The sequence below is a fragment of the Patella vulgata genome, chromosome 8 (genome assembly GCF_932274485.2).
Source record: "Patella vulgata chromosome 8, xgPatVulg1.2, whole genome shotgun sequence".
NCBI classification, from domain to species: domain Eukaryota; kingdom Metazoa; phylum Mollusca; class Gastropoda; family Patellidae; genus Patella; species Patella vulgata.
Genome location: NC_065886.2, coordinates 6,026,314 through 6,036,706, shown reverse-complemented (window position 1 = coordinate 6,036,706; position 10,393 = coordinate 6,026,314). Strand labels below are relative to the sequence as shown.

At 37.9% G+C, this 10,393-nt stretch overlaps 1 protein-coding gene across 1 annotated transcript; it reads left to right on the top strand.

Annotated features, from left to right (window-relative positions):
* The first annotated feature begins 518 nt into the window (after window positions 1-518).
* LOC126830584 (E3 ubiquitin-protein ligase SH3RF1) lies at window positions 519-8,480 on the top strand. Its single transcript, XM_056102805.1, has 8 exons — window positions 519-1,268; window positions 3,057-3,109; window positions 4,153-4,267; window positions 5,337-5,528; window positions 6,098-6,138; window positions 7,143-7,452; window positions 8,149-8,237; window positions 8,423-8,480. Exons 1-8 carry the CDS (start codon window positions 939-941, stop codon window positions 8,478-8,480), a joined length of 1,188 nt encoding a protein of 395 aa, XP_055958780.1. The 5' UTR covers window positions 519-938.
* Window positions 8,481-10,393: the final 1,913 nt, after the last annotated feature.

Sequence of the window (10,393 nt, the reverse complement as noted above, 5' to 3'; positions counted from 1 at the left end):
TTATACTGTAATGATAATAATATGTGCTGTGCATGCATGCCTCGACGATATATATATCTTTATCAATAATCAAACCTTAATTAAATAAGCCCATTGAATTCTCCCGTAAAACCATTGCAAATAGTCAGACCTACCGCCAATTTCGCATATTTGTTTAAACATGGAATAAGAATACTTCGTTTGAACAAGATTAACACAAGAAAATATTTGCAAATGGGACCTAGGTCGTAGTAGGGTACCTTTAAAATTAATGACATGACAAAGTCACGTACCCGGCCGTGACGGTGTCAAAGTTCACATTTTCGTAAACAAATAGACATATCAAATAGTTCTTTACATTCCTTCAATTTAAATGGATATTTCTCAGAGAAAAGGTAACATTCAAATTTTCAAATACGTATCCGGTAATATTCCGGATTGATTAATCATTTATTACGAAATTAGAAATGTAATCGGTGAAAATAGACCAATCACGCACCTGCAAACAAGCCCTCTAAATTCCTCCGCCTAAACTTCCGGTTAAACATGGCGTAGAAAAAGTTGTGTTTTGTTTGTCAATATTTTGACAAATCGCCTTGCACCAACTTCCTGTTCAAAACCTAGCAAATTTAAACGTACTGGAATATTGTTATACATTTTCCCCGATTGATTTTATGAACAGCAATCTGAAAACTAATCTTTGGACGTTGTGAAACTAGTGCTAAGTTACATGTGCAATGAAGCCTGGATATAGTGGATAAAGATTGGATGAAAACAAGAAGAGTTTGGACTTGCAATCTGTTGTTTGTTCAAGTACTGAAGTAGTGTGCGTGTATATTGAGCAATATTCTATTTTAAGAAATGACTTAAACTCATCATGTTAAAGAAAATATGTAAAATATTCAATAGATAAAGAGAAAATATGTAAATGTTTCAAGTCTGAAAAGAAAATATGTAAAATGGATGAACAATCACTGAATGAACTGTTGGAATGTTCTGTGTGTCTGGAGAGACTGAATCACACCAGTAAAGTTCTGCCATGTCAACACACCTTCTGCAGACGATGTTTAGATGAAATTTTACTGACAAAGCAGGAATTGCGATGTCCTGAGTGCAGGGCGCTCATTGAAACGAAAGTAGAGGATTTACCGAACAATATTTTGCTGATACGATTATTGGAGGGTTTGAAAACGTGTGGTGTTGTGTCGAAACTCGATAGCGAACCTCCGTTAAGACGGCGCGACAATGTCTCATCTACTAGTTCAACTTCAAGACAATCAAATAGACAGGTAGAACATATTCATTTGTGTTGGCCGAGAAAATTCATTGAGATTTTCCGTCATGGTTTTCACCTTGTCAGTGGTGCAGTACGGAGGACCTGGCAAGGACAGTGTTTAGTCAATCGGATGGGATAAAAAACTGTGGTCCCTTTATAGTTGGAATTTGATATAAGAGTAGGCTGTAGGGGTAGCACGAATTACCCAAATCTACCCAAATCCACCATTATTTCAACTCATGTCACACTCACAATAATTTATAGGCAGTGACTTTTGTTACGACGAGTCGTAAAAATAGTCCTCAGGCTATTGTTACGACGATGCTTTCAGAGCCCTCCATCGATAAAGTTTAGTCATACCCGGATCCAGGATTTTGTTGAGAGGGGTGGGGGGGTGGCATACATTGGAGCAAAGGGTAATCATCAGAGTGCCACATGCATTAGTGGTTTGCATTAGTGGCGTGGGCTGAAGGGGGGGGACACAGCTCCCTGGATCCGAACCTGTAGTGAAGTTGAAATCCATTGATTCAGAGGAGTAATAGAAATTGATGGTATTCAGTTTTTAACTTTGCCGATGGAGGGCTCTGAAAGCATCGTCGTAACAATAGCCGGAGGACTATTTTTACGACTCGTCGTCACAATAGCCACTGCCTAATTTATATCGATATTTGATAATATACCTTTTTTTATGCCAAATTGCCATTTTTAATTGAAAATCGTAACGTTTATTGTCAAAAATGCCCTTCAAATTGCGATTTCCAGGCAAGTTTGGAAGTTGTAACCAAGGGATGTAACTCATGTGTTACACGGAATCTTTGGCCTGGAAATCGCATTATGAGGGACCTTTTGACACATAATAATGTTAAGGTTTTAAATTAAAAATGATATTTTTGTATGAAGAATGGTATCATTAAACATTGATATATATTGTTTTATGAGTAGTGGATTTAGGTAAATCGTGCAATGGAAAAATTCCTCCCATGGCACACTCTCTGGCATATTCCCGTCTTCTTTAACTCAGTTGATGTAGAAAAGTAGGATGGTAAACCATATTTTATTTCATCACTTGTCATCGTTAATATGGTACATGTACATGTATGTCAAGGAAGGAAATAAAATGTGCTTTAACATCCTACTTTTCTGCGTCGACTTGACGTGTGTGGTACATGTACATGTATGAGGGAAGTTTTGCCAGTACATTGGCACTTCTACTCATTGGTTAATGGTTACACAGTTACGTGTAATTAGGCATAGGCACATGTCATCAGTTTGATAGGAAGATGAGTTACTGCGTGTGCCCAGAGTAAGCTGAAGACGACATGTTTAATACGACCCGTGGAGACAGCCAAGATAATTAAGACAACGACATTGTTTAAAAAAAGCCTTCTTGATTACATGAAGGGATATGGTGTTTTTAAGCTGGTTTATCTATCTGTCCTATCTTCCAGTCAGACAACAAAGTTAAACTGGTTGAAATGTTACACTATGAAAGCTGGTAGTGATTTTTATCCATAAAGATGTGTTTGTTTGTGTTATTTCAATGTTTTTCGTATCACAAAATCCGGGTCCTCCGGTTCCCCACTCTGCTAAAGACCCTATGTTCAAACGAATTAATGAAAAAAAATTAAACCATATGACCTAGTTTGTGTCGAGTAGACGTTAAACCCCATTTCTCTCGCTCTCCTATCATGAAATGCCTTACAAACAATAGGTCCCAGGTTATTTTAAACCCATTAAACATGCACGTCTAATATTGACACCTATAAAATCTAAGAGTGTTTTATTGTTAATATTATTACAGGTCAAACAGCCTTGTGCCAAAGCATTATATGATTATGAAGCCAAAGAAAGTGGGTAAGTCAGTCATTGTTTTTTAAGACGAGCGATCGCTTTCAAGCACCTGCCGCTCACCTGAATGTCGACCGAGGGGAGTTTTTTTTCCCCTCCCCTTAAAACTGAGTAGTACATGTAGTAGTAGTTCTTGGTGTTTAACGTCTGCTTCCACATAAGTGATATCGCAGACAGCCTTAAAACTGAAAATCGCTCTCCTTTAAATAGTCATTGGGGGTTTATTATCATTTATGAAACCAGGAATGACCCCATTACATGCAGTTATTGATCTTAGAAGCATTTCCAATGCACATAACTAATCACTCTCCTAAATATCAGATCACTCTCGTTAATTTTTAAATCACTCTCCTTAATTTCTAAATCAATCGTTGATTGAGGGGAGCTTTTTTTGGCTCTCCTCTGAAATACAAACAACAACAACTGGTAATTTAACAAGTGAGAGTATACATGTACATCTATTGCAGAAGCTGGCAACCGACAAATTTTCGTCATTTTAAACATACATTATACAAGAGCTAAATCTGCCTATTGCAGGTCTTTCTTTAGGCCTGAAATGTTTTCTAAACTATTAATTAGACATTAATTGACTTATCCAGGTCATAATCAACTCTAGATGGCATCAGATTTCTCCGATATTAAATAGATTAGAACAGTACAGCCATATTTTGATTTAAGCTAAAAATGGAGGAACGAGACTTAGCTTCAAATAACCAGTACGATGGTTAAAATTATTGCACACTTTTTGTCAAACCTTCAAAGGCTAATATCTTCGCTCGCAATAGAATTATTGGAATGAAAATTTCAAATTATTTATTTTATATTATCTATTTTCGAACTATTATAGCAAGAATGGCTAGCTCTTTATCTAAATTTTACATAATGTATCTTTAATAAAATCATTTCCAGCGATCAGTAATTTACATGTAATTTTAATAAAATAATTTTTGTGTCGAGAGGACTTTAAACCCATCTTTCTCTCTCTCTCTCTCTCTCTCTCTCTCCCTCTCTCAAGCTGACCAATGATTATTATTATGAAATGATTTCAGTGATTTGGCGTTTAAGAAAGGAGAAGTGGTTTTATTAAAGAAACAGTTAGATGATAATTGGTATCAAGGAGAATTAAACAGTCAAATTGGATTTTTTCCTTCAAGTTATGTTCAGGTACGTTTCAAATCATATTGTTTTAAAGCAGGGATGGGCATTCTCTAGTGCACGTGTGATTAGAAGTCATGCATTGCATCCTGTTGAATGTGATAATAATAAAGTATAGAAGTAGGCTTACTCATTTTTTTTTAGCAATTTGAATATTTCGTGCATATCTATACTAATATTTGTGACTGTCGGTTGTTTGTTTGTCTGTTCAGGATTGGGGGGTTAGATGGCTGAATGGTTAGCACGTGCGTGCTGTATCATAAGGTCTGTCATTGAGTCAACTGGTGTGGTTTCGATTCCCCGGTTGTACGTGACAAGGAGTAGGATCACCTGTCCAACTTCGTGGGTTTTCTCCGGGTCCTCTAGTTTCCTCCCACTGCTAAAGACCCCTATACAGTACGCAAGCGAATTGCTGAAATAAAATTGAAACATGTGTTAGTCCCGAAATGACCTAGTTTGTGCCGAGTGGACGTTACATGTAAATATCTCTCTCTATGTTCAGGATTAGTGAGAGTTGTATGTACATATATATAAAAGGTTGTCCTCCCCTACTTTAGAACAACTTATCTTAATGAACCAGAAACCTGCGGATGTCTTGATGTGTAATACGTTGGTTCACTGATCAGAATATATCCAGGGTTTGATCCAGATCTTCAGGATTTCTCATGTTGGTTTCCCAATGTCAGTGGTGCAGGACAGAGGGCCTGGAATGGAGAAAGATGTGTCATGTTTATACCATTACTAGCAGGTTAAAAAGACCCCTGGCAGTTAGAAATTTGAAATAAGGGCAGATCGTAGTTCTGTTATCAGAGTACGATTGTACCACTGCCCTAAATTAATACAGAAATAAAATGGGGTTTAACATCCTACTGTTCTGCTCCGAACTGGGCTAATGCAGATGGTCACACGCCATACAATGTGCTATGAGGGAAATTTTGCCTCCAGGACAGCGGCACTATGGCCTACTCTTGTATCGAATTCCAACTGCCAAGGGATCTTTTACATGCACGCCAGTGTGTAAACAGGACTTTGTTTTTTGTCCCATCCGAAAAAAATTAATATATTGTTTATTTTGCAGGTTATTGTACCACTGCCTCAAATTCCTCAGTGTCGAGCTTTATATGACTTTGATCTAAAAGATGAAAAAGAAAAAGATTGTCTTGTATTTAAAAAGGAAGATATTTTAACAGTTATGAGAAGAGTTGATGAAAATTGGATCGAAGGTAGAAAAGGAGAAAAAATAGGAATATTTCCACTTACTTTTGTAGAGGTTGGTTTTCATCATTTTTAAAACTATACTTGAATAACTATCATACAGATCATGGTGGACAAGGCTTGAATAGTCTCTGTCGTCATTCAGGACCATGGTGGACAAGGCTTGAATAGTCTCTGTCATCATACAGACCGCGATGGACAATGCTTAAATAGTCTCTGTCATCATACAGGACCATGGTGGACAAGGCTTGAATAGTCTCTGTCATCATACAGGACCATGATGGACAAGGCTTGAATAGTCTCAATCATACAGGACCATGATGGACAAGGCTTGGATAGTCTCTGTCATCATACAGGACCATGGTGGACAAGGCTTGAATAGTCTCTGTCATCATACAGGACCATGGTGGACAAGGCTTGAATAGTCTCTGTCATCATACAGGACCATGATGGACAAGGCTTGAATAGTCTCAATCATACAGGACCATGATGGACAAGGCTTGGATAGTCTCTGTCATCATACAGACCGCGATGGACAATGCTTAAATAGTCTCTTATCATCATACAGGACCATGATGCTCAATGCTCAGAGTGTGATTTTAATTATCTATCTTTGTATTTTAGTTAAATGATGCTGCCAAGACGTTAGTCAATTCTAAGCCTAGGTAAGGCCTTATTTTGTTTATTTACAGTAACTATGTGTGATTTGCATTTTTCGGAAAATATCAAATATCTCATCGCTTAATCTTGATTGATTAATTAACATTTGATTAAGAAAGCCAAATCAATATACCAACTTTAGATAATCTCCTAGATGAGATTCTGTTGGATTTAAAACAGGCCCATCAATTTGGTTCACGGCTAATAAAGGTTACCACATTCTCGTTCCATAGGGAGCCATGAGCGTTTTTGTTATACAAATGTATATTGGAGCAGTATAGATCAAGATTCTATCTGATTTAAAACGGAGCCATTAGCATTCTTGTTACATGTACATAGGGTACAGTATTGACCAATGGAATTTTCTAAAACTGAATTGATTCAAACCCGTATAAGACCAGTATTCCTGTTTTACCCTTTACACTGTAAACCAGGTATCATTTAATCTTGTGTATCTAGCACTAATTTAATTCACATTCATTTAATATCAATATTGTTTTAAAATTCGTAAAATTCATTTAAAATTACCAAAAATCATCTAATTTGTACTTGTGTCCAGTTTAAAGCTGACTGATTAATTTTGATAATGAGTGTCCAATTTACAATATTTAATTTCATGACCACTGTTCAAAAATTAATCATTATACATCATTAATCAATTGAGTTGTTTATTTTTTAACTGTGATTGAGAAATTAAACACTTGTAAATTGGACACTCATTATCAAAATTGAATGGTCAGCTTTAAACTGGACAGAAGTACAAATTAAACGATTTATGGTGATGTTAAACAGTTTTTACAAATTTTTAAACAAAGATTTGATATTAAACGAATGTGAAAGAAATTAGTGCTAGATACACAAGATTAAATGATACCTGGTTTACAGTGTTAACTGTCAGATAATCCATATGGAACGTTAATCAGGAGGCCATTTTGCAGGTCAAGAACAAATAATGTTAAATATTTTATACTACTGAATTCATTTCGTGTCTTTTTTTTTTTTATAACAGTTCCAGTATATTACAAGCAGCCAATAAGCTGCCCACAAGTTCACCTCGTTCGACGTCCGCTGGCGGCACAACTTCAAACACTGTTCTACCTTCAGCTATAGCTGCCAGTCTACCACAGCAGAAACGGCACTCTTTTACACATACTTCTCACTCCTCACCTTCACCCCCGAACCCCCAGCGGCATTCTCTCGAACTAGGAAGTAGCGGAGGATTTAATATACTTTCATCCAGTGTTAATAGTAGTACTCCAGCTGTAGTCTCAACGTCCAGTACTTCGTCTACATCTAATGTAGTTTCGCTGCCCACTCAGGTAAATCCTTCATCATAATTTAAAAATATATCAACATCAATGCATATTGAAATTAATTATGCCCGCCGTACCATTCTTGTCGGACTAATTGGTGGCGAGTGTCGTTTTTGGCCGATAAGAAATACGTCTAGTGTAATGGTGCAGCACCTTTGTCACTCAGTAAACCTTGGCAGACTCCGGAACTCTACATCTAGCCTCGGCTGTATGACGGTAGGTGATATGTACCTACGCCTTTACAATTGCGATTCGGCTACCAGTTTACTTATCAGGAAAACTTGCCGCTTTTAGAAAGAAGTTATCAAAATTGCATTGACTGAAGAGTGTGTAAAATTTTCATTGCAAAGTTGTCCTTTGTTCAAAGAAAATCGGATAAACTTGAAAGAAATACGACTTCAGACATTGAAAGCTTTGTATGATAAAACACTCTTCACAGGGATCTTCATGGGCAATGCCATTTGTAATCAGGGAATTCGTTATACAGCCGAGGTAAGATGTAGAGTGCTGGAGTCTGCTGAGGTTTGCCGAGTTGCACCTGGATTTGGATAAGACGTTAACACAGCCATCTTAGACTTGTGACATCATAAATAAATGAAATAAATTTTAATATTAATTAGAAATTTTGACTAGTCCTCCTAAAGTCTTGTGCTGAAATAATTCAATATATCATAATGCCTGATTTATTAAAATTCATTTCAGAGATCTGAGAGTCCAGATAGAAATTCTCCGCGCGTGGTTAGCCCTCCAGTACAGAGTTCCTCACCTACATCTAATCTGACAACACCATAGTAAGTCAAATGTTTCAAGTTGTACCTTCTAGTTATTGATCAGTTTATGTAGTATAAGTCTATCTTTAAGTCTATCTATCTGTCTGTGTTTAAGTCTGTTTTTATTCTACCTACATGTACATGTATCTGTCTGTGTATGTTTTAAGTCTATCTGCCTGTGTATAAGTCTATGTTTTTTATTCTACCTATCTGTCCGTGTATAATTGTAAGTCAATGTTAAATTCTAGCGATCTGTCAGTGTAGAAGTCTATATGTTAAGTCTATCATCTGTCTATGTATAAGTCTATCTGTCTGTGTATTAGTCAATGTTTTTATTCTAGCTATCTGTCCGTATATAAGTATGTTTTTTATTCAACCTACATGTATCTGTGTATGTTTTAAGTCTATCTATCCGTTTGTGTATAATTGTAAGTCTATGTTTTTTAGTTTTTTATTCTAGCTACATATATCTGTCCGTGTATAAGTAAGTCTATGTTTTTATTCTAGCTATCTGTCCGTGTATAAGTCTATGTTTTTTATTCTAGCTATCTGTCCGTGTATAATTATAAATCTATGAAAGATGATGAGCTTGAATTAAAGAAAGGAGAATATTATACTGTCAATGAAAAATGTCAAGATGGCTGGTTTAAAGGCCAGTGTGTTAAGACAGGTAAAACGGGTGTCTTCCCAGGAAATTATGTTCAGATGATCAGGTAAGCTAATTAAAATCTGTTGGATTCTAATATTGTGGGGTGAGGGTGGCGGGGTTTGGTTGAACGGTCTAAGGCATGCCCTCACTTGTACGTGACAAGGAGTAGTGTTGCCTTTCCAGTCTCGAAATCACCATTTCTCTCCCGCACCTTGTCTTTCTGTCCCTCCCTTACGCCCTCGCCCACCCTCTCCCCTCCCTCTCTCTCCCCTCCCTCTCTCTCCCCTCCTTCTCTCTCCCTCTCTCTCCCCTCCCTCTCTCTCCCTCTCTCTCTCTCTCTCTCTCTCTCTCCATTCTCTCTCTCTCCCTCCCTCTCCCCTCCCTCTCTCTCCCCTCCCTCTCTCGCTCTCTCTCTCCCTCTCTCGCTCTCTCTCTCTCTCCTCTCTCTCTCCCTCTCTCTCTCTCTCTCTCTTTGTCTCTCTCTCTCTCTCTCTCTCTCATTAAATTTTTGTGGACAACTAAACCGCGTTGACTTTTTCATGATCTCACTAATGACAATCAACAGCTTTAGAGATTACAAGGGGGTTGGGTGGCCGGATGGTTAATGCGTCTATCATTGAGTCAAGTGGCATGGTTTTGATTCCCCGCTTGTACTTGACAAGGAGTAGGGTCACTTGTCCAACCTCGTCAGATTTCTAAGGGTCCTCGGATTTCCTCCCTCTGCTAAAGACCCTTGGGGGGTTGGGTGGCCGAGTGGTTAACGGCTGCGAGTTTGATCATAAGGTCTGTCATTGAGTCAAGTGGCAGAGTTTCAATTCCCCGCTTCTACGTGACAAGAAGTAGGGTTGGCTATCCAACCTCGTGGATTTTCTCTTGGTCCTCCGGTTTCCTCCCACTGCTAAAGACCCCCTACGCGCAAGAGAATCATTGAAATAAAATTGAACCATATGTTAGTCCCAAAATGACTTATATTGTGTCAGTGGACTTCAACCCATTTCTCTCTCTCTCTCTCTTAAAGCTTACATGTACATGTACCAGTGTTTGATGATGACCTTTTTTGATTTGTTTTTTTGTTTTTTTTCTTCAGACAACCCAGTGCATTTAAACCAATTAATCCTAATGTTATGAATATACGAGCTGCCGAACAATCAAACTCATCAACTAGATCTAATACTACAACAACAACATCCTCACAAACCATGTCATCACCTCAATCATCATCATCATCATCACCACCACCACCTCAGTCATCTACATCTTCATCATCATCACCACCTCTTGTACCCCCTCCACTCCTTCCTAGAACACACAAATCATCGTCTTCCATCAATAGTTCAAACCACACCTCATCAACATCATCATCTTCATCATCCCCACCATCACAAACTAGTGGTTTACGAACCGTAGCTGCTAACACCCACAGTGTGAAGAAGTCATCGACTACGTCACATGGACCGTTATCGAGCACCAGTCTGGAGGCTATTCAACATTCCATGTCAGCATCAAGTAGTATAACTCCACCTAATAA

What these genes read in the sequence shown, in the direction of transcription:
- LOC126830584 (XM_056102805.1), top strand. Translation starts at nt 939, where the DNA reads ATGGATGAACAATCACTGAATGAACTGTTGGAATGTTCTGTGTGTCTG. An exon ending in CAAGACAATCAAATAGACAG is followed by an intron (nt 1,269 to 3,056) that starts GTAGAACATATT and finishes ATATTATTACAG; the next exon opens with GTCAAACAGCCTTGTGCCAA. An exon ending in TTCCTTCAAGTTATGTTCAG is followed by an intron (nt 4,268 to 5,336) that starts GTACGTTTCAAA and finishes TTTATTTTGCAG; the next exon opens with GTTATTGTACCACTGCCTCA.